This window comes from Canis lupus, chromosome 17, assembly GCF_048164855.1.
Source record: "Canis lupus baileyi chromosome 17, mCanLup2.hap1, whole genome shotgun sequence".
Taxonomy (NCBI): Eukaryota; Metazoa; Chordata; class Mammalia; order Carnivora; family Canidae; genus Canis; species Canis lupus.
Window position 1 is genome coordinate 4,017,531 of NC_132854.1, and position 25,848 is coordinate 4,043,378.

General features: G+C 39.1%; 1 protein-coding gene across 1 annotated transcript in view; it reads right to left on the reverse strand.

The window, feature by feature from the left end:
* Positions 1 to 25,848, reverse strand: part of MYO16 (myosin XVI) — a 480,319-nt gene that overhangs the window by 362,788 nt on the left and 91,683 nt on the right. Inside the window, exon 5 of the mRNA XM_072782401.1 lies at positions 1,883 to 1,991. Within this exon, the coding sequence (XP_072638502.1) occupies positions 1,883 to 1,991 (109 nt within the window). The remainder of the gene's footprint in view (positions 1 to 1,882; positions 1,992 to 25,848) is intronic.

Sequence of the window (25,848 nt, forward strand, 5' to 3'; positions counted from 1 at the left end):
TTTCAGCAAACATGTATTTTACAAACTCATTGTGATAGCCACCATCGTGACAGATTTTCTTCTAACCATTCAGAGTCAATGCCTCCTCCTCTTTTTTTCCCCTTAATCGTTGTTAAAATCAACGTCTTGGGGAGCCTGAGTGACTCAGTCTGTTGGGCATCTGGCTCTTGGTTTCAGCTCAGGTCATGATCTCGGGGCTGTGGGATCGAGCCTTGAATCAGGCTCTGTGCTGGGTGTAGAGTCTGCTTGAGACTCTCTCTCTCCCTCTCCCTCTTCTCCCCTAACCCCTGCTCATGCCCTCTCTCACACTCCAAGAAAAGGAAAACTAAACAATAAAAACAACCTCTCAAAGGAATACACTTATTTTTCTTTATAGAGAATAGATAGTACTGCTTTTGCAAATACTGAAATTTCTTATCAAACAAAATCCTTGGATGAATTGGAAAGGCTTATAAGTCAAGTTAGGTCTTTTGCAAATCAAGATACTTAATTTCAATTTTCCAAAAGAAATATTCACCATGGTGGCTATCAGAAACCCACAAGAAGAAGAGCAGCAAACTGTAAAATAGAACTGGCTCATCTAATAATACACGACTGAGTTCTTCATGCAAATTCAGAGCTGGGCCCTGCACGTCCACATTTTGCAAAGGTCCAAATAATACACTTCACAGCAGTGGGATGTGCATCACTTCAAGCTTAGCTCCCTTTAGAAGTGATCAAATCTGTCCCCAACAAGTCACCGCTGACAAGAAGTTAAGAGATCTGAGTGTGACCCTCATGTAAGGAGCAGGCCCGAGACATGAGCGGGGAGGGGAGGGAGCCACACCGCGCACCCCGCGCCATCTCTGCCACCCAGTCGGGAGACTCTGTGACCTTCAGCGGGACAGCCTGGCTCCCACGGTCCCTAACAAAGACAATGGTACTTACCCCGCTTTTAGAATTAATGAGGTAATTTTTTAAAGAACTTGTGGCTGCTAAGTACTATTATTATTATTATTCTACACCATCCTCAGAATAAACCTTTGGATACAAGCAATCTGGAGGAGGCAAAGAGCAGAGAGAACAAAGAGGCAGATGTGAGGGCTTTTCTTAGAAGCAAAGACAGAGTCAGAAGCACTGTGTGGCTCTTAAAATTTTTAAACCTTTTCTCTGACAAAAGAACATGCTTGAAGGGATTAGAATTTCTTCGTTGTTATTTATACCTAAACAGAAAGAGGAAAAAACAGTGGCAGACTTCTTCGGCTTAATACTCTGTTGGGCTCAGGATCTCAAATACCTCCCACTTTGCCAATGCTGAACTTACTCATGAAATTATACGTTTAGTCTGTGCAATTAAACATTCTTTGTCAGGGAATATATCTGGGAGCTCAGGCTCGTCCTTTCAGGCCAGCACCGTGACCAAGGCGCTTTCTCCCAACATTTGGGTTTCCAAGCATCACCAACGGTGGGTGCTGGGATGCCGTGCACGCTGCCCTTGGCTGAAACCCTCACTTATTGGCGTGTCATTCTTGCAAGGACCACCCGTTCCCAGGAGAACACACTTCAGATGACCTTGCTCTCATTAACTCAAAATTCAGTTGTCCTGGTTCACTTCCCATGCCCTCCCAGTGGAGAGCAGATTATAATCACAAACTCAGGGCCACTAATTATGGACTTCACATGCTTGTTGAAATGTTCTTTCCCTGCTGGCCTCGAGATTTCTGCTGCCTTGCAAAACTGCATGGGCTAAACCAACAATGCATCGTGGTGGGAACAATGAAAGGCTATACAGGAAAAAATACTTCCTGTTACGTAATCTGGTCAAGCACATCAACCTGAGATCCTGTAACTACCGTGCTGTCTTTAAATCTCTCTCGCTACCGTTTTCAGAGCATCCGCCTACCATTTTCGTCGAGATAGGTCAACAGGATAGAGCTGGATTCTGTCCCTTCTAAGGCATAATCCAATGGGATATTTCCATTAACATCCTGCAGGAGGACGTTGGCTCCAGCCTGTAAGAAAAAAAGAGCAGTTATAACATGGATACTATTAACAGAGAAAGCAGATCAAAACTCTCCATTCTATGTTGGTCAGAAAACAGGTCTGGAAAAATCTGTATTAGATACAACCCTGTAGAATCATGCAGGAAACTAATTGCTTTTTTTTAAGACAAATACAGTGCAGTCAATAATTTCTGAGAAACTCCAATGGGTTATTTAAAGAATTTTATTTATTCATCTATTTATGAGAGACACAGAGACAGAGGCAGAGACCAGGCAGAGGGAGAAGCAGGTTCCCTACGGGGAGCCCGATGTGGGATTCGATCCCAGGATCCCAGGATCACACCCTGAGCAAAGGCAGACGCTCAACCACTGAGCCACTCAGGGGTCCCAGAAAACGTTCAACTGACCTTTGCTAGGCCTCATCCCCAAATCTTTCTCCCCAACCCTCTTGCTAAACCCCAAACATCCAATCCATGGCTGCAGAGACAACTACATCTCTGTGTTGGTTGCTTTGTTTCCAATGCAGCAGAAGTTCTCCACATCTTCGGAGAGTCTCTGTGGAGAACTTTTCTATGAACTTTGACCGATCTTCCCCAAACTACCTTATAAGCTCTTCAAGCATCCTGCTCTCTTCAGAAGGTCATCTGAAAGTTATTTTCACACTACCATGTTCTAATAAAGGCTTGGGCTAACGGCTTCCAGTTGTGTGTGTGTGTGTGTGTGTGTGTATGTGTGTTTTCCTCTTTCCAGTAATGATTTTCTGAAAAAAGCACAATCTGTAGATATTAGTAGATGAAGTATATTAAGTACGGCCATTACACATCTTTTAGCTTCAAAGCACCCTTCATCAAGCACCTTTGATGATGCATGTCCCCCCCCACCCGCCACCACTCATCCCAGCTTAAATACAATGACAGATATCCTTTCCTTTTGAGAAAAATTTGATCACATAAATCTTCAATGAGCTCTGTAAAATTTATCAGGCATGGTTTGCATCTTTTCTCCAAGGGCATGGTGTGAACATCTCCCCACTGACCGAGATTCTTCAGGGTTCACCTCCCAATGACAAGTCACTGATCTCAGGCCAGAGAAATGCAAGTCTTACACCATTCCTTTTACTGAATACAATTCTGGGCTGCAACGTTACTGAAGTTCATATCCTTGCTGAATTCCTATCGTTACATAAAACAGTGTGTAACATTCATAATCTGACATACTGATATATGGGGTTTTGCTTCTGTTATTCTATATCTGTATTAAGCAGCTTTCCTATACCTTACCGATTCCACACAAGGTTTCCAAAGGACTGCTCTGAGTATTCTATGAAGACAAAACTAAAGGTACATCAAGGTGGCAAACTAGTCCATATCTTACTCTGTGCCCTGCAGAGAACTATATTGCTCACCTCACCACTCAGAGTGCACCACATTTTATTTTCTATAATAATATCGAGATACTCCCGTATTTGAACAAATTAGGTTCTTATATTTCAGATTTTTCACTTAGCTATGGAAGCATGTAAATTTAAGGTCCTTAAGACTTTAAACCGTCTTTTTAGTACATTTAATTTTTTTTTTTTTTACACTTATTCTGAGTTTGAAAAGAAAGCACTCCAGGCAATATTGTTAAGTAGACTTGACTAAGGAGTCCTATCCTTTGGGGTCCAACCAGAAAGGTAAGATTTTGCATACCTATTTATGTATCAATTGTTAAAGGACCAATTAAGAGAGAGAACCACAGGGTGTCATTACTGATTTCAATACCAATAGGTAGAAGTAAATCAAGGTGTTCTCCTTCTCCCCAGTGCATAAATGCTTCAGCTGGAATCTCATCTATGCCAAACATCTGGAGATAAGGCAACAGTGAAAATCACTGAGAAACCTGTTTTGTCAATAACAACAAAAATAAATAGGAGAACAACTTGGTGCTGATGGAGATGGGATACTTGGAGAGAACACTTTCTATTGTATAAGAAGCAATGAGGCTCTTTCAAAGTAAGTCTGAAGCTGATACTTGATGCTCAGTATTTTAGCTGGGCTCATTCATTGTAATTCCAATGACATCACTCACCAGTCTGTGCTACTCAATTACCAGGCATTCTCCCCTGTACAGAAGCCAGCCTTCCCTGGGGGTTGAAACTTCCCTCATCTAAGACACAGCTTATTCCTACTCCCTGTGACACTCTCCCCCACCCCCACCTGTTATAGTGCCTGGCACATGTTAGGCACTAAAAAAGATTTACCGAAAAAAAAAAAAATAGGAGCCAAAAACTAAACTTAGGCTAATTATTAAAAATTAAGGCAGAGAACTATAAGTTTCATAACTTTTAACTAAATTGCCTGACCTTTATTTTCAAAGGTACATGAATAAAATTACAAAATCACTATATGCATACTTATGTTTCCTGCCTTTGTTTTTTCAAGTAGACATCTGTGACTCACCTTTCCTTCCTTCCATCTTCCTTCCTTCCTTCCTTCCTTCCTTCCTTCCTTCCTTCCTTCCTTCCTTCCTTCCTTCCCTCTCTCTCCTTTCTCCTCTCACCCTCTCCTCCTTCTCCATCTCTTCTTTCTTCCACCACTGGACAGGCTAGGAGTACCCACCTACAGTGGTCCCGGTGCCTGACCATTTGGTCTTGGGAAAGGTCCCTAGACAGACAGAGCCACGTGCAGTAAGAACATTCATCCTCAAAGATCCCCTAAGAAGCTGTATACACTTCTGAAATTGTACATCTATTAAGAAAACAAAAATGGGAAAAACCACCATTGATAAAATCACGACTGATTACCATTCTCCACGTGACTAGCTCAAGTATTAACGTGCAATTTTGGTTGTTAATGGATCCTACTGGAACTGAGGGGCTGAGGATGTGCAAAGTAAGATTTCTCTTCAAAATGTCAGAGACCTGCCTTAATATCATCAGGAGAGTCTAATTTCTAGCATAGGGAAAGGAAATGGCCCGTGGGGTTGGGAATTAGTAACATTTATAATGCATTGTGCTGGTACTTACTTTTTTTAATACTTTGAGCTACTCAGTAGTACAAAATGATTTTCTAAATTTTGCAAAAGCCAATAAATCATTCAATAAAAATCTCACCTTGACATTTTCCATTTTTAATATGGAAATTTGAAAAAGAATATGTATTCAAAAATATTTTTTCTCTTCCAGACATGATATTCTTAAATACTCAAAAAATAAAAAAAAAACCAACATTCTTTTTACATTTCAAATTTCATTCCACTAATGCTGAATCAACTAAATGGTTTTCTAAAGCACGGAGTATAAAAGCTGGCAAAAAGTGCTCCTGAGCTGGTACACATATTAATTACAGTGTTTTTGTGGATATAGGACTCCCTATTTTCAGTGCAGAATGTAGGTGCCAATAGTAACCATGAACTTTCATTTCCCCCATGTGCTGGTGGGTACATTTCACTGTGCCTGGCCAGCTTGGGTGTCCACTCCCCTTTGCTGTTTCAGAGTATGAGAAGGTGGATGAGGTGAGGGCTTTGATGAGATTTTCAAACACAGGACAAAGCATGTCCAAGGTTTCACTTACTCTATGGTACAAGAAAAACTGTCTAAGCAATCACTATACATTTTCTAAAGCTCATATATTATTTTAAAATAGCTGAACGCTGTACTTTATAAAAACAGATGGCTTAGGAACTGGCTGTGTGAAAAGGATAGCGAGAGTGAAAATAGAGTGTGGACACACATACTTTTTCATTTATATTTGGTGCCTGTGAGTACTCTAAGCCCTGGGAGGTGTGTGTGCATGTGCACACATGCATGTGTTTGTGCAAAACATCTTCCTACATCTATATCCCACACACAATCACCAGATGTCAAATTTCTTACACTGACAACACTCATTATCCTTGGTCTTATTGAAAGAAGAAATTTCTAATTAGGACAAACTTGCATTAGTGAGAACAGCTCAACCAAAATGTTATCTTTGTACCATATAGCCTGTGAGGCAAATTCTTCAGTTTGGCTTCAAGACAATCAATCACATTGTGACTGGTTTTCATCAGGGAAATGAAAATAATCATTGTTATCCATGCAAAATCCCACTCCTCAAATATTTTCTTCAGTTGAGGGTTGGATGGTTCCTATGGGGAACCCTGCACACATTTTCCCTAAGGCACACCACCCAAACACCAGCTTGTCCTAACTTATGTCCCTTGGTGTTGGAAATGGAACTCAAATATCATCTCCCAGCCCCCAGACAGGATTCGTATCTACTGCCTATCAGATGACATATGAACTCACAATCTTATAAATAAACATTTTACTGGTTGCTTTCTGTAACAATTTAATGTCAGTGAATATCCTTGCCAATCCTGTCATTTAGTAATAATTCTCTTAACACATTAATACTGGAATTTTACCACTTTCCACATGCTAACATTTACTGATAACTCTATTTTTTTTTGGTAACTCTATTTTGATATAAGTGCAAGTTCAGTTAATGTCGCAAGGGTAGCCCAAAGAGCTCCTGTGTAACCTGTTATGACTTGAATTGCATCTCCTCTTCCAAAAGGAAACAATGAAGTCCTAATCTCTAGTAGCTGTGAATATGGACATCTTGGGAAACAGGGTGGGTGCAGATGCAATTAGGTGGGTCCAGATGAGGGGCCCCAGGGACGGGCGCGCACACACACAAACACACACACAGTGAAGGCGGCCACATGAACAAAGAGGCAGAGTTGGGGGCCTTGCCACCACCAGCCAGAAACACCGGGTGCCGCTAGGAGCTGGACGAGACAAAGAAAGAGCCTCTCTCAGAGGTCGCAGTAGGGTGCAGTACTGCCGACTTCTTGTTCAGACTCCTGGCTGCCAGAACTATGAGACAATAAATTTCTGTTGCCTTAAGCCACTTAGCTTGTGGTACTTTATTATAGCTACTCTAAGAAACTTATACTCTGCCCTTTATCCAAATTTGCCAATTTATACTTGCCCTCTATTTTGCACTCTCTCTTTATTTTTCCTGAATCTCTCTTTTTTAAAAAAGATTTATTTATTTGAGAGAGAGAGAGAGAGCATGCACATGCACATGCAAGAGCAGGGGGAGGGGCAGAGAGAGAGGGAGAAAGAGAACCCCAAGTAGACTCGGTTCTGAGCATAGAGCCCAACGTGGGGCTCGATCCCACCACCCTGAGATCATAACCTGAACTGAAATCAAGAGTTAGATATGTTTAACTGACTGAGCCAGCCAGGTACTGGTCTATGTCCCATTATCTCTAATATTTTAGTATGTATTTCATAAGAATAAGGGTAATTCTCACACAGAAAATTCAGCATTATTAAATACTATTAGCCACCATGCATACTCAAATTTCATTAATTTTTCCATTTGTGTTGTTGATAGCTATTTTTCTTGACTCAGGGAGCAATCCACCACCCCAATGTGTGTAGTCATGCTTTCTCTTTAATTCCCTCCAATGTGGAACCATCCCTCTGTCTTTTCAAGATCTTCTCTCATCTGTCCTTACAGGAATGTTTTCAGCAGACAAATCACAGAGGGGATGGCACGTGCATCACATCGTACCCTATCAGATGGCACACGATGTCTCTTGGTCCCAATCACTGATGAAGTTAACCTTGATCACTGGCAGAGGTGAGGTTTGCCAGGTTTTTGCAGGATGGAACTATAGCTAGGAAGCCAGCAGTCCACGGTGATACTAAGCAACACAGAACTACCTGAATACAGGGGAGAAGAAAAAGCTCTTCCTTACAACAGAATACTGACAAATGCATGCAGGAGGCATGGCAAGGTTAGAACCTGGCATTCGCTCTCATAATAACTGATTCAGAGGACAGTCATGGGATGCTAACGCTCTTGTTTCCTGGGTGCTGCTGGAAAGGCGGAAGTTTGAGCGAAACTTTGATGAGGAATAGAATATTTACACAGTCCTCAAATATCCTGCCACAAAATATTCTATTTAAATATAAAAATGTTGGCATCCAACATGATAGGAAAAATAGAAAATTCTGGAAGCGGATGTTTTGTGCTTTTGAATTGCAGATGGTTTCACTTCTTTCTGTAGAAAATTTTGCATTATGTGCTAGCAGGAAAAAAATGAAGGTTGTCCCAAACGAATGTATAATGCACGAGCAATTATTTTAGGTCAGAGCCCATTCTAATAGCATTCTGCAAGCTTTTTGTTTTAAGATACCAGGAATTGTACCATGAGATTAGAGGGATCACCTGACAAGTGCCTGTGTCATCCAGACTCCCATCAGTTAAAGATTGTCTCCAATTTTTTTTAATTCATTTGACCAAAAATACTGTTTTGGGAAGTGCAACAACACTCACTATTCATGGAGTCTCGTATTAAATAAACAATACAATTTGCGATCCTACAAGAAATGCACATTCAAAAGAAAGAAACACGTATTGAGATAAGAACAAGAAGTCTAAATGGGGTTTCTGAAGTCCATAAAAGTTTAATGGTGTATTTCCAGTATCTTGCATTCACTGAGGTGGTAAGTTTGGTGACACTATTCAGAAATGGAAGACAGAACATAAAAACTTAAAGAGCAGGACGCCTGGGTGGCTCAGTCAGTTAAGCACCTGCCTTTGGCTCAGGTCATGATCCGAGGGTCCTGGGATCAAGCCCCACATCAGGCTCCTTGCTCAGTGGGAAGCCTGCTTCTCTCTCCCTCTGCCTACCCCCTGCCTATGTGCTCTCTCTCTTTGTCAAAGAAATTTTAAAAGTCTTAAAAAAAAAAAAAAAAAGAAAGAACTCAAGGAGCTGAAAAACAGGCACATGATAGTTAAGGAGTGTTTGAAAAGAGGAGAGAATTTTTCTTGGTACAACAAAATGAGGCTTGGCATCAGAGCATGCTCTGAGTGCTGGGGTGTTCATGACCAAGGGCAATACACCCAATTCTGCCCCTCAGTTTGCAAAGTGGAGCCAATTATTACCAGTTGATGAAGATGCCAGTTCACCTCAGTGTAAGCCTACACAGCACAGTGTTGACATGTAGTAAGTAGGCTTTCAAGAAATTATAGCTCTACTAATAAAATTAATTGGAAAAAGAGTAGCTTGTTAAATATGTTATTTGTAAAGATAACCATAAGCTATACTCTATTAAATCAACCATCCTTCTCTGCACACAGTTTTTGGCTGGGTCCTGAATTCAAGTGCCAAATAGCATGGGCAGAATGAAACAGCTGGGAAGAGAGAGGGAGGGAAGTTCAGCCCCAGCTCCTCAAAACGCTGAGGATGGTAGATTTGGTTTGATTACTTCCCTTCGTCCCCTCACTCTTACTATACCATATATTTAAAAAAACCAGCAGTGAGGAAGTAAAAATAATTTCAGTCAATGGCAAGGAATACTTATAAAATGTCATGCCCAGAATATGCAGGTCCAACAAGGTTAAAAGCTCCAAGGGCAGCATCTAATGCAAACCAGAAAAAATACCAGAATGTCTTCTATTATAACTGTTATTGAAAAAAGTGCAATGTGCTCTGAGATGTATAAGGGAACTCTTTGTAGATCTGTTCCTTAAAAAGAATCCAAGTGTAATAACATACTTTATTTTTTTAAGATTTTATTTATTTAAAAAAAAGATTTTATTTATTTATTCATGAGAGGTTACAGACAGATGCAGAGACATAGGCAGAGGGAGAAACAGGCTCCCTGTGGGGAACCTGATGCGGGATTTGATCCCAAGACCCTGAGATCATGACCTGAGCCAAAGGCAGATGTTCAACCACTGAGCCACCCAGGTGTCCCTAACAAAACACTTTAATGAAAGATGAAGTAGAAATTTACAAGTCTTTCTGAAAGAGATCTCAAAAAAATTGTCCAATTCATTTATTTGTAGGTAACTTATTACTTAGTTTTGTGAAAGTCTGTCTTCCAGCCATTGACCAAAGAAAACACTACAGACCCTTCACTATTGCTTACAACCAATTATTTGAGAACGAAAAGAAAACTTTCTCACAATTCTGCTCATCTTCAAGAACAAACTCCAAAGAACTGCCAAAGCTTCAAACAATTCAGAACAAAGACAGCAAATCGTTTTTATAAAAAGACAAGCAAAACCATAAGACTCTCCCAAAAATGCAACCTAAAATCACTGAACAAAAGACCCAAAGGGCCACCAAATGCAATCAGGAAAAACAGGGGCTCGTGTTCTTAGAAAGTAAGTATTCTCTGTTCCCTGCATCGTTTTACACTTGTTATGACTGTTGAATTAGGCAATTGGCAGAAATGCTACTTTATAAGGTACATTCAGAAAGCCAACCCTCTCATTCTGAAATATCATGCCACCCAAAGGAACAGGTGAAGAAACAAACTGTTAGACCTCAAAACCCCAAGACACTGAATCGCCACCTCTTTCCCCAAGGCTCAGCTGAACATCTCAGTTGAAAGCCCAGAAGCAGTTAGGGAGAAAGGGGGTCAGGTAGGGTGTGCGCCCACAGAAACAGAGTGAACTACCCCTGATGACCACCAGTGAATGGGGCTGAGAAGGAAGAACCCATTTTCTCAGCAGGCTGTCTCTCTCGGACTCGAGTCAGACCAACCAGAAGACCGATGGCCTTCTACCTGTCCACTATCACGAAAACTTAAGAAACTGAGGCAGAAAGTTCATTCATCTCTGGTCTCAGGCAGAGACTTCCCCATGGGTTTCCATTGTTTAAGCACAGAAAACTAAAAGCACACAACTTTCCTCCTGATTCTAGAATGTTGGCAGATAATGTAGTAGGCGATACTACTGGGGAATCTGTTCATTCATTAAGAACTATGTATTAAGCCATTATAATTAAAATGTACTTTGAGATTTTAATGATTGTAAATTCTGATGGTAATAACAATTTTTAAATCTGTATTACAACCATTTAAAATTTTATGAGTCTAAATTATATTGGAAAACATTTTTATAGCTCCCTCTATAAACATCCTGATGTCAATAATTATTACTTTGGGAGCATGTAAATATTTATGGGTAGCACTGCTGCAGTTCTTTGGGAAGGTGGGAAGTGGCTAACTTCTGTCTGCATGAAAAGAAGATCCACTGGGATTTCCTGATGGCCATGTGGTAGGAGAGAAAGGACGACTGCAGAATGATTCCACGTGTGTTTACAAAATATGTAAGAAAGAAAGGGTAATTAATGAATTCCAGGTGAATTGCTGTGGATAGCATTTACAGCCCTACTGACAAGGCTGGTACATATTTCTTCATATAACAGAAGTTTGTTGGGACACAAGGAGAAGATGGGCACATAGCAGTAGACGGACCTGATGGGGCCTGGGATTAGGGGACCTAAGAGTTTAATCCCCATCTCCCAGACTAAAGATGAAAGTCAAAGTGCAGCAAGAAACATAGTTATTTAATATGAAATAGATATAAAAACCAGAGGAACCATCTAAAGGAGTTCAAAGTGATTGTATCTGGAAAGGAAAATGTGAAGGGAAGAGCTGATGGGAAAGACCTGGCTAATCTGACAAGTTTCCTGTAGAACTCTCTGGCTTTCTAAAACATCAGTTTATATGACAAATAGAAACCTAAAGTGAAAGCAATGGCGCACATAAAATTATTTATGTCATGAAACATTTATTGCCATAATCATGAAATTATGTAATAACAGTGTCATAAAAATAAAGAAAAGTAATGACAATTTGTATAAGATGCCTAACATAGCAGAATATTTAACTAAGGACATTTGTATGATCCAATGGCATATCGCTAAACCACGTTGTCGAAGAAAACTCTAAGACCTGGAGATGTCCAGAAAGTGTGTATAAGAAGACAGGCTACCAATATGTACACACAGTATCAGATAAATGTATAAATTCTAACATGTGGGGAAGAGGAAAGACGGGTTACAGAACACATCAAAACATGTTCGGTGACTATCTTTATGTGATAGAATTATTAGTGACTTAATTTTCTTCTTTACATTTATGGATTTCTTTTTTCTACAATAAATGTGATATTTATATTGAGAATCATATTCTTCAGAATAAGCAATGAACAAAACTATGAAAGGAGATGAAAACATATGACCATTCCCTTGGGTCCATGGCAAGTTTCAAATCTACTAAAGTCAAAGTGAGGAGTAAAACTTTTAGACAAGTCGAAGATTATCTGGTGAGCGAGCCTGAGTAACATTTGAATCAATGAATGGCCACGATATAATTAAAGGCCAACCATCCAATTAAAAGATACAATTTTGTAAGCAAGTATATTGAGTAAGTGTTTCTGAGAAAAAGCTAAGAAAGAAATCATGGGTTCCACGTTAGTAGAGTCCTCTATGGTTAGGGTAAATTGAACATAATTTTAAGGTTTTGTGCAAGTCGCTTATATTACGTGACCTACTAAGCCACTCATTTCCCTTCATATCATGGTTTTGTGTGAACCACACAATATTCATTTACTAAGACCTTGCATGAAATGAGCCAGTGTCTTCCCACTTCATTGATTATTCGTGTAATTATTCTCCAATACCAGCCAGTGTACTCTACTTTCTCAAAAGCATATTTTGAGGGCGCCCGAGTGGCTCACCCTGTTAAGTGTCGAGCTCTTGGTTTCAGGTCAGGTCACAATCTCAGGGTCTTGGGACCCAGCCCTGAGCTGAGGTGGGCTCCAAGGTCAGCAGGGCATGGGCTTGAAAATTTTTTCCTTCCATCTCTTCCCCCACTTGTGCACAGGCTCTCGCTTGCTCTCAAATAAATAAATACATCTTCAACAAAATCATATTTTGGTAATCTGAAAACTCCGTTCTTTACTCTGAGAAAATACGGCCTTTTTCAGATCTGTTTACCAGCAAATTGTGAATATGGGCAGTTAACAGTTCCATCCCTAAATCTCTCTCTCTCTCTCTCTTTCTCTTTTTTCCTTTAGTCTAGCATATTCTATTACAGTTTTAATGCTCCACGCTGCAATATCCATAACCATGCAGAGTTTATACGTCCTTACATTTCAGCTGTGGATGCAGTTTGCAACTTCCTTAGCGTTTGCTTTACTATGTTTGAATGGCTATCTTCTCCTGTTAATTTTAGCTCCCCCATCCACAAAGAAATTCTCAAGGCATGCTTTCCCTGGATTTCACAACAGTCCCTGTTTCTGGTTGGCCTTCCAAATCTGGCTTCTCATTTCCAGTCTTCTCTGCAATTCGTGTTTCTCTAACAGTCCTTTAACTGGTTTGCTTCAGACCCTCTTTTAAATGCTTCTTTTTTTGGACTTGATATTTGACAGGTTGACCTGACTTACTCCAGGGTCTCTGTTTTGATGTGTGTGCAAAGATTTCCAATCTCTCTCAATCTCTCTCTTGTCCCGGATCACCTGCCTCCTGGACTTCTCCAGGTGCATTTTTCATGGATCCTGAACTTGACACATTCAACAAGGACCACATGGCCCTCCCACTGAAGAGCATTCCTCCACTGGTGTTTGTTTGCACCATCGCTTACAATTTCCAAAACATGGAAGGCTTGGAGTCATTTTTAAATTCCCTCTCCTTCTTTAACATTAAAAGAAAAGAAAAACCTGCATTACTATTGACTTCACTTTCATAATGTGTCAACAATATTTCCTTCACTCTTATCACTACACCCTAAATCCACAGTGACTTATGAGTATTTCAGGTGATATTCTTCAAAGGCACTGCCTCTTATGAGGAGCCCCTTCTATCTTAGTTCATGTGTGCCCAGGGCCTCAAGGACCTGGTCCACATACTTACCCCCATCACAGCCCTCACCCAAAGCTGAGATTTGATACACAGCATACATAAAATCATTGATATAAATATATTAATGATCATATACTGATAAACAAATTAGTGTTTATATTCACTTTTTACTTTCTGTACTACACAAGAGTATCACTGTTTAAGGCTAAAGACCCTGTTTTTCTTGTTACTCATATATTCTTGGGAACAAGTATAGCACCAGGCACACAGCAGATTCTCAATAAAAAATGGACTTGATGAATGAATGAATGAATTAATTAATTCACATCATAAGTTAACCAGAGATATTTTTGAAAATAGTATTTCTATTTTTATTCTGAGTTTGAAAGGAAGATTGACAGCTTATAGCTTACTGAGGATGGCTTTCTTATTCTAAAATAGTCATTAGAACTTATACTAATTCAGGGAATAGTACTTGTGAGAAGCAGGTAAATCTGACTGCAACAGGGAAAGGTTACATCCATCAGGATTCAAGGACTGCTAAGCAGATCTATCAATGATGTTCTGCAGGGTGGAGAGGTGGCTTCCTCTCCAAACTCAGCCCCGGACCATCCTTACACCTGGGACCATTCAAGTACCTCTTTCAATAAGGTGATGGGACATGGTCCCTGCCAAACTCTGAAATCCCATAATTCTATTCCAGGTTTTGAGGTCTCCTTTTGCATTTTAGTATCTGCAGTTCTCAGATGAGGATACAGAAGTGGTATAAAAACCATGAGACAAAGAAGCTACCTTCAAGATGTTTACAGTTTATTTAAAGAGTCCAATTAAATTTACAAAATAATCTCCATTGGCATTAAAGCACAAGAAAGACAGTAGGTACAGAAGGGTGGCAGAGATGGGGATGGACGTGAACTCTAGAAACAAACCAACCCCAGGTGAATCCCCACCTGGCTATGTCACTGACTGTATAAACCTGGGCAACATCATCATTAAGATCAGGTGTCATCTCACTTGGAGATGAAACAGAAGTGAGTTCCCTTAAATATTCCATTGTTGAGATTTTCTCATTATCAGTGACCTTCCAATGAACTCTCCCCAATCTCAAACATTCTGCTCTCAAGGATTTACACTGCCAACTAACCTCTACACAGAGGAGTAACAGAGATGGGGACACTGGATTGTGGTAGAGCCAAATGCCCATGTGGCAGGGTGTCCTTTCTTCTCTCCAACTCCACTGAAAAGTTTCCTCAACTTTTACCTGCATTTCAAGGCAAGCATGGTTGTAAGACCGTTTTTCTAAGGTGTTTGGGGTCCCTGTAGACTATCTCTCCTAGAATCCCACCCTGTCTCAGAGCACTGTAAAGCCTCCATATGCTGGATTGGCCAGAGTGGGCTGGGGGCCCCCCTGGTCCAAGGGCTCTGGGCAATGCTGAGCTAGACACCTGCATTCCAGGCATGGTCTGTAAAGACCTCATCAGGATGTGCCTGGATGGGGGATGCACAGACCCTTTTCTATGGTCCTTCTTTTATTTATCACTTTCATTTATTTGAGAATGGAGGCAGGTGGTAGGTAACTGTGTCCCCATGGCTGAGGGCAGTGGGACAAGCAAGAGTTAGATCCAATAATGTGATTCTAGAATCGATACTTGCTGAATATGAAAATCAGTTGGTGTGATAAGCAGCATTTTAAGCTGGACCTCTTCTCACAGCCCCTAAGAGGAGGCTCGGCTGCACAACCTCCCAGCTGTCACAGCTGTGCAGTCTTATGCTTCCTGGCAGAGTTATCGTTCTATCCCCAGCCTTACAGTCATGCAGATGCCACCATCAAATGACTCTCTTGCTTCTATTAATATAGAAATTAACTTTCAGATTTATCCTACTTTTACTTCCAGGCCAATAGAAAATACTGAATGGTAACTAGGTTTCCTATGGCATCATTTTGGTGTGGCCGTTTTTTGTTTTTTTTTGTTTTGTTTTGTTTTTTTTAATTTACTTTTTCAAGCCAAAAAAGTCATGTCATCTTTTACTAGATATATTCTTGACTCCTATGTACACTCCTACCCGATTTCTAGTTTTCAAACTTTTAACCCAATGATTTTACTAAAAGTCTTCAATTACTACAGAAAAGAGTAGAACCACTTTTGTCTGCCACCTGGTTCCCATGCTACATGCGCTGGGGCCGGGGTGGGGGGAGGGGGGGCGCGGGTCAGATGGAGCTAAATTCACATGCATCTTAGTTTGACTGTACTTTTCCTACATCACATCTTCTGTATGATACTCCCTCATCTTCTCTCCTCAGTTTCTCTAGTAGTACAAGTCGCTGAAATTCTCCTGAGTCTCAACAGGCCAGTGACTTAATAAACAGCAGAACAGAACATGTGCCCACCAGACAAAATGTCATAAATATATGAATGATCATAGATACAGGGGAATAATGTGTGCGTTTTATGAAACAGTCCTTCCTGCCCCATCTGCACAAAAACAACTGATGGCTATTCACACTTCAACAGAGAAGCTTTAAATGCTGTTATATTATCTGTAAGTTATACAGTTCTTAAAGTAAAAATCTTCAGAAAGTTTAGATTTTTTTTTAATGGACTCATCCTGAAGAGAACATAGCCTACAAAATCTGTCAGAGTGATTTTCATTTGGCATGTCCTCACTCATGCTTTCTGAATTAAATTACATATATACATAAAAGTGTAGATCTCATAATATCTTTATTGAATATGAAAAAATCCAAAGTATAAATTACCTGACATCATATATTTAGTAATATTAAAATACCCAGATCTGGTTGCTGTAAAAAGAGATAACGTTGAAAAAGAAATAGGGGTGTCAAGAATCATGAATGACAGCAAAGATATTACATAAAAGCGTTGGTCAGAGATATGCACTGTTCACGGTCTGATGTTTATGAACCTCCTCAAAATAAATGAGTAGTTTGCACCATCCTGGTACAATAACGTGCTTTTCAAACATGGTTTAAAGATTGAATGTTTCTTTATATTTGACTGTGAAGGAATTTCTGACTTTGTGGAGCTTGATTTATTAATAAACACTGCACCCAAGTCCCTGGGATGGGTTCTGAATTAAGTAAAAAAAATACTCTGTCACCCACATCTAGTAGCTAGTGTGACAGCCAGGTCTGTTCTTCCAGGGTGCCCTAATGACTACATTCAAAAGACCACATTTCTCCATCTGCTCATGCTCATGGAAATGACTTCAACATTTTCTCTTCTCTTTAGCTGAAAAGACTGTAGGGAAATCTAAGCGCCTCAGAACTAAGAGGTCGTCATAACAGTGATCTTTTACAGAAGGAGTTCAACGCAAGTCATCATTAGTAAAATATAAACTCCTAAGCAAGCTCTACCTAGAGGACACATAGATGGGACAAATCTGCATCGGACACCAGTCATCAATCTACAGGGAATAAAAACTGAGAACAATACAATTTGAACCAAAAATCAAGGTATCTCCCTTTCAGTAAGTGGCTGTATGTGGTCTGATGGGGCAGTGCCTAGATGTAGCAGCACTAAGTTACTATTGAAACAATCATACTCTAACACCAACGTTATCATGAAATCATCTCTAAGTGTGACTGTAGGAACTTGGATGACAGATATTTCTGATCTATCCATATCTTCCAATCATAAAAGATGTGTTGGAAAATAATAATAAATAAATAAATAAATAAATAAATAAATAAATAAATAAATAAATAAAGTGTTGGAAACTTCTATTATAAACTATTTTCCAGCATTAGAAATGGAATATTCTTTTTTTAATCTTTTTTTAAAATTTTATTTATTTATGATAGTCACACAGAGAGAGAGAGAGAGAGAGAGAGGCAGAGAGGCAGAAGGAGAAGCAGGCTCCATGCACCGGGAGCCCGATGCGGGACTCGATCCCGGGTCTCCAGGATCGCGCCCTGGGCCAAAGGCAGGTGCTAAACCGCTGCGCCACCCAGGGATCCCCTAGAAATGGAATATTCTAAAGACAAAGATAAAAATTTCAAAACACTGCTCTCATACTAAATTTATCACAGATGTAATGTGCTTAAAGTGGGTAAATACTTAATTGATATTGGTTTAATGCACTATATTTCCTCCAGAATTTTCTTGTAGTGTAATAAATAGCCCATTAAAATGCTTTTATATTCTGGGCCATGCTAAAATGTGCTATTTTTTCCAATAGGTAGAATTTCCATTTTAAATTACAAGTTTCTAAAAACATTTGAAGTTTCTTTTAAAGGTTAAATTTATTATATTCATGGGAACCAATATTTTAGAAATTTTACAAAAATCTCTAAGGCAATTGTTATGGCACCGTATTCAATATTCTCATTGTAATATAAAGGATAAATTAGCAAACATCTAGTAGATAAATTTTAATATTTATGTCATGTTAATACATAAATATTATGGGTTGTAAAGTGGAATGGATACTATGAGATCAGTTTTTTTAAAGATTTTATTTATTTATTCATGAGACACACACACAGAGAGGCAGAGACATAAGCAGAAGAAGTAGGTTCCCTGTGGGGAGCCCAATATGGGACTAGATCCCAGGACCCTGGGATCACAATATGAGCCAAAGGCAGACGCTCAACTACTGAGCCATCCAGGTGTCCCATGAGATCAGTTTTACAAAAATATCTACATTGTACTTATATACAACTACAAATGCATATATATATATATGATCATATGAATATATTGTTATGTCTTATAAAACGAACCATATTATCTGTACTGTTCTATAACCATCTGCCATACTTGCTCATGCCCTTTACCACCCTGGTCCAAACGTTCATCTCCCCTCACTGAAGCTGCAATGCTAACATCCCTATGCTAAGGGAGATAATTTCCACATGACAATCTGATCACATATCTACCCATCCTCATGTATAGCTCATCGCTGGTTCTAGTCCAGGTTCCCCCTGTGTCTGACTGGGTCCCAACTACCTCTTCCTCCTTGTCATGCTCCTTCTACTCTCTCCAGTTGAGCCCTCGCCTCCTCTAGACCTGCCCTTTCTCATCTCATCAAGGAGTCTGTACACAGGCTATTCAACAGTCTGGGATGTTCTGTTCTCCCCTTCCATCTGATTAACACACCTGGCTCCTCCTTCAGGTCTCACCTTGGTGATCAGCTCCTGGGGGAAGTCGTTTTAAGCCTCCTAACACATGCCCTTGTTTCTCCACACCAAGGGCTGGCTAAAGCTTGTAACTCTTCTTCCACTTTAGCGTATATTTGAAAGAGACAATTTCACAGATAGCAATTTTAATGGTATTTCCCGCCACTCAAGATACTACTGATTTAGAGACTGATAGCTCTTTTGTTGGGACTCCATGTATCACAGTCATTTAGCCAAGAAAAACCCAAAACTGTCAACAACTCACCATCCTGAACTCTGAGCCTTATTCATGTTGTCACCAAATAAAGAATATATGGGTCCCCTCATCAATATCGTGAAGTTGACTTTCTACCTGCCTCCTCGTCCAAAATGGACTGTGCCAGGTTCCAATCAGAATCCTCTTCCTCTGAATTCCACAACATTTGATAGACTGACTTATTTTTGCATTAAAATTGTTAACTCTACCTACCTGAAAATGAGACTCAGTCCATCTTTTACTATTTTATCATTACATCTTTTTCATCCAGCCCCATGTATCTCTCTTACATGTCCTTCACCTCCATCTGCACCCACTAACACAGAGGCCCTTCTTCTGGTTTTTCCTTTCTTTTCCTTTTCCATCTACATGGCAGGTGCATTTCAAATTGAAAGTCAATCATGTTGTATAATGACTCCATGCTACAGTACACAAAGGGGCACTACTGCATCATGGCAAAGCCTCTCTTGAGCTGTGGCAGTGAACATAAGGTCAGAGGGAGAAACGGAGCATAGCAGAAATGCTATGTGGTGCTTCTCACTAAGTAAACCCTACCAGGTGTCTCTGACCAGACAGCAGTAGCCCAGGCCCCATGTGAGATCACAGTAGGGCCATGATGGCACAACCTTTCTCAGCTAGGGCTCTGGATGTAACTGTTTTGTCACTCTTCCAACTGATGCATTATTAGGAACATTCCAGAAGCATTGGCCCATTATCTCATAGAGGAGCGTCCTAGAGCAGAGCATCACGGTGTAATTCATTTGCTGAACTCCAGCTGGTAGCAGCTAGAAAAATCCTTCAGCTGAGTGCACCTAGTTTAGAAAGAGCCAGACATACAGACATCCATACACATCCTCAGAGGTCTCTTAGTTCAACACATTCCACTTTACTCCTGGAGGAAATAAAACTGATAACTACGTTCCACTGAAAATAACAGCTCTCTTAAGTTACGAACTACTCATCGTTTCTTAGTGTGAGAAACTGGAAACAGCTAAAGTTATCCAGAAGTATTACAGCATCTGAACTCTGGAACACTATGCAGCTGCTAAATATATGTTTGGACAAAATATTTAAAAGCATGGAATAATTTTGTGACATTTAAAAGAGACAGTATGTGGGATGCCTGGGTGGCTCAGTCAGTTAGGTGCCTGATTCTTGATTTCTGCTAAGGTCATGATCTCAGGGTCCTGGGATTGAGCCCCATGGCTGGATCCTGGCTAAATAGGGACTCTCTCTCCCTCTGTCCCTGCCCCTGCTCACACTCTCTCTCTCAAATAAATAAATATCTTTAAAAGTAAAAAAAAAAAAAGAGAGAGAGACAATATATACATATAACACAAATCCAAGTATTACATGTGTGCTACGCTCACCCACATAGGAGGACATGTACTAAAACAGAAACATTGACTTTATCTAACCAGCAGGATTGTGGATGACTTTTACATTCTTTTGGTTTTTCCGTATTTTCCAATGCTTCTAAAATAAGTGTGAATTGCTTCTGTAACTAGAAAAATAAAACATCTTACTAAAAGGATATTCAGAAAGTAAGTAAATCTAAATGCTTTACAATATTAATGCAAATTGTTAAATCTTTTCAATTGTCTTAAATATAGATAAAAATGTTATTTATCATGAAAAGAACTTTTGAAGAGCCAATATAATTTACTAAAAATGGGAGCTTAAACAAATGAATAGGGAGGCTTAGGGAAGTTTTCCTTAGATGTTGGATGTGGAAATTTGTGTTTCTCAAACTTACCAAGCCTGAGAGAAAACTCAAGGTTCATTTCTGCCAGATGTCTATGAAAGGTATATAATTTAGTTCTCCACTCTTCAAATTTTATGCCAAGTTATAGACTTATCATGAAGCACCCATTATTGCCTCTTTTCTGAAATACTTTTATGGTCTTAATCACTGTGACTATTGAGTGAGAATTTCCACCATAGGTGAGGATGAATTTTTACCATAGATTTTAGTGATGGGAAGGTTTAGGAAATGATAGGTTTACAAAAACACAATATAAGAACAACAACAAAAGTCAAACTCATAGAAACAGGAGAAAGGTGGTTACCCAGGTCTGGGGTGGCAGAGATGGGAGCTGCTGGTCAGAGTACCAGCCTCCAGTCACAGATAGATAGGCTCTGAGGAGCCCAGGGACAGCATGGTGACTGTAAGCAATACTATTGTTCTGTACACTTGAGTTTCACTAAGACAGTAGATCTTCAGCATTCTTATCACAATAGAAAAAAATTTACCAGTCACCACGTGAAGTGCTGGATGTGTAAATAGCCTGACTGTTGTCATCATTTCATAAAATATGCTTCTATCAAAGCATCATGTTGTACACTTAAGATATATGCAATCTAATTTTTCAAGTACACCTCAATAAAGCAAAGAGGCTCTTAAGTTTAATGGCCATGAACAGAGCTTAGAAGCCAGAGTAGCTGCTTTGAACTTCTTACTTTGATCAGCCCCCAAAATATAACCTTGAGTAAAAAAACAGATATTTGCCCAATTTTCTTCTTTGACCCATTTGCCTTTAGATCTAGTGAGACAGTTTAAGTAGAATAAACGATATCTATCACAGCAATGTCAAAAATGTTCTTGGCAAGGACCACACTGGGATCCTTGCATGGGCAGCAGGCAGCCTGACCACAGTGAAGTGTGGCCCAGGGGGTGGTAAGTAGGCCTGCAAAAGCATACTGCTCTTCAGAGAAGCTTGACTATAAAAATGATGGGGTTGGCACTTACATATCCTGGCAATTACAGGAAAGACATTTAATTGGGTTTTTCCCTAGCTCTTTAATTGATGGAAGATCCTGCGACATAACTATGAATTTATAGAAGTCCAATAGAAAAACCATGGAAATGGAAATGGAAAAGTGATGGAGAAATCCTTCAACAGGTGGAAGTTAGTAGAGTCTGGAGGGAATGAAGGGGAATTCAGCTTAGGCACGCAAACAAATGAGTTTTCAGAATGGAACAAAGGCTGTGAATAAATAGGGTAAAAAAAATCAACAGTTAGTTTGTTAGGTAGAAGCTGAAGGCATTCAAGCCTGAAAATTTACTTTGTTAGTGAAGCTGAAGGCAAGAGAATCTGCTAAGAAAGAGATTAAATTCTGCACGTGGGGTCATTTACATAAAATGTTGATAATGACGCCATGTCCTCTGCCACACCTCCTATTAGAAAATCAGACTTGGCTTAAACCATCTGGATTTATAGCTCATTTTCTGGGGAGGGGTATCACCTTTTCTTTTCTTTGTGGTTTATCATTTAACTTTTATTTATTATTTTTTTATTTAAATTCAGTTAGTAAACATATAGTATACATCATTAGTTTCAGATGTAGGGTTCAAAAATTCATCAGTTGTGTATAGCAGGGCATATCTCATGTCCTAGTATTTAACAAATCAAAGCGATAAAAAGGATAAATTATAACTGAACAATATGAAATTTTTATATAGTGTTTAACCCAAGAATAGTCTAAGCAACTAATGAGTAATGTTTGGCAAGGAGTTCGTTTTGATCTATCAATCTAAGCTACCTAACACAAAGTAAGCAGTATGTTTTTGAAATATCATTTACTATCTCGGTTATGACAGAATTATTCACTTCTGGCAGTTACCTGCAGCACCCATTAAAATGATCTGGTTCCATGCTGCCCATTAGACACAGTCCATGACACACTTCATCCAATAGGCACAAAAATTATGAACATCAGATGTTCATTCGCAAAAGGCCAAGGATTGAGAAAACATTCAGAGCAATTTCCAGTAATCATTCCATTGTTACTGGAGTGAAACAATGATAAAGATATTGCTGAGCCTCACTTGGTAAATGACTATCCATCTGCTAAAATTTTCCCTACACCTTCTGATTTCAAGGAGTAAAAATACCGTGAAAGGTCTCCTGGTACTATGGAACAGAATTAATTCACCATTTGAAAAATAAAACTAATTAAAATGACATTTTATCCTTCTGTTGTCCATTACTCATCTCTTGTAACCACATTGAATAGATACTCTTTATGGAGTAAGGCTTATTAAATAATTCCAGGACATGTGGAATATCAAATTATATCCTCCCAAAGTTTTTCAGTAAGAAAGAGAAATTCTGTCTAAGAGGATTGATTTATCACTAAGACAGGTAAATTATTTTCTCAAGTAGAAGCATCCTACAGTGTTTTATTCAATCAGATTATTTTCCTTTCAAAATAATTAATATCAAATTAAAGGGATGTGTTTCCTATGGTTCCAAATGCAATGGACTGTTAAAACATGCAGATGTGCCCCGGGTTTGAAATCACTCACAGGGCAGAGTAATGTAGCAACTGTGGCCACATTGCAAAATCAGATGTGGAAAATCAGAAAACTGAAATAAATGCAAATCTTTTATCCAAAGTCTAATAAGAAAAGATGGGAGAACTGAGCAAGTGTACTCAGAGACTGTTCTCTAAGCAGTCCCATGGCAGAGATAGCAAAGACAAGCCTACACTCCCTTCCTCCACAAGCAAGGCATTGAGCAGAGTTGGAGCACATCTTGCAAGCACTTAGTCATGGTATATATGCACTGATACAACAGGCTAGAAATATACATACATAAACATGTCAGGATAAATATGAGATCAAGATTTTAGAGAGAATAAAACCTGACATGATTTGAGTTAATCATTTATCAGCCTTTGTGATTTATTATTAATAGAAAAGTTTCTTAAAATCTGAGAAATGCAAATTACCTTGAAATTATTTTTTAAAAACTAGATATAATTTTGAGTTATAGAACATCAGTGTTTGAATGTGGAGCAAATTAGAAATTATTTTAAAGACTAGATAAAGTAGAATGAAAACTAAAAATGTATATATGTGAGATGCTCAACAATAAAGTAAGTAGAAGAAAATTCTCAGGGGACAAGTGTAGAATTATACTGTATATTATATATAATTAAATACATGCATAATTATATATAAATATAAAAAATATCATCTTGAAATTTTATTTTGGGGGGAACCCAAACATTTAGATTTGAGATATTATTCTTTTATGTAACTTCTCTGATAACAGATTTCTTTATATAAAAATAAGTATTATATACTAAGTGTATTGCTCACATCATAAAAATGCTCTACATGTCCAGTGAGATATCTATAAAACTTCTAGGAACCACTAAAACCCTATCCAACTATGTGCTGGAAACTAAAAATAATGAGACTTTTTTTCCATAAATTTTGAAAATTTATCACAGAAATTCATCATTTTTTGATCCACTCAACTCCTAAAATATACTGGATTTAGATGATTTCTATTTCGCACTTAAAATTCTAAAAAGTATCAATTGTTTTGCTTAGTAGTAAATGCAATGGATCCTTAGTAATAAAAACAATGGATCCTCATTATTCACAGATTCCACACTTGCAAATTTGTCTGTTTGCTGAATTTTTTTGTAATACCAAAATGAATACTAGGGCTACACTTCCAGGATCATTCATGCACGTGCACAGGGTGGTGAAAATTCTGGCCATCCAGCGCACACGTTTGCAAGGGAGGTCCCACAAGACAATGCCATGCCTTCTTATTTCACCTTCATAGTGAAAATAAAGTCTTCATCGTGGTCTATTTAGTGTCACATTTTTCACATTTTTGTCCTTTTGATGGCGATTTGGTTGTTTAAAATGAGCCCCAAGCATGATGCTGAAGTGCTTCCTACCGCTTCTAAGTACAAGAAGGCTATTGATGCACTTTATGGAGAAAAATCCGTGTGTGGTGAGGCTTTCCGCAGGCATGAGTTACAGGGTTATTGGCCACAAGGTCAATGTTTATGAATCAACAGCATATGTTTCTAAAGGTCTCTTTAAAGAGAAAGACATATAAAACAAGGTTCGTACAGATCTGTTGACAAATATGTTGTGACCAGAGGCCTTGCAGGAAGTGAATGCTGAACTTCCCCAGGAGCCGTGGTCCAACATTCACTAAATCAGTGTTTGTGGTGACTTAACAGAACCTACCTACTGCGAATAGCAAGAATCAAGTGCATATGTAATATTTCTTGACTTTCCTCGCAAATTCTAAATAATCAGTTTGCAAGCTGTGCTTTTAAAGGGGAATGTAAGATATTGCATGGGAATCACGATTTTACTAGTCTGCTCTAGAGACTTCTAGCTTATATAAATTCTATCATTAGTAATATGACAGCAGATCAGACGGGCTGGCAGTTCAGGTTATGACACCAAATCTGTCTCTGCTAATACTCTCTGGTCCTCAGCACATAGGCGGGCATCTCTGAGCATCTGTCCCTCACCTACACAAGGCAGAGAAAGCCAGCATATATGTAATAGGGTTTCATAAAGACTAAGTAAATTTATCTCTATAAAGCATGTAGAAAGATATCAGACACATAGAAAAAGCTGTACAAAAGTCAATTATTAGTATCTCCTAGAGTTTGGAGATCATTTGGAAAGAGTATTGACAACATTCACAGTGCCTAAGCCTACTCCATAAACACAAACCATTTGTGATACAATTAAAATAGCAATGTTCTAACGCTGTGCATTCTATGATGGCAACTCACACATGCACACACATCTCTACTTAACGAAAGCTAAAACACATCATTATCTCTCAACTCACTGAAAACTGTTCTTATAGAAAATGATTTCCTGAGAAACTTGAAAAAGATGATTCAAATGCTTTTAACACAAATTCCAACCCTCTGGTCCTCAGACCAAAAAGTGGAAGTTATCTGTGATTCATGTCCTTTCTCCCAAGCCCTAAATCCAATTCTACGCCAAATACGGACAACTTGACCTTCAAAGTATCCAAATGCCAGTCACC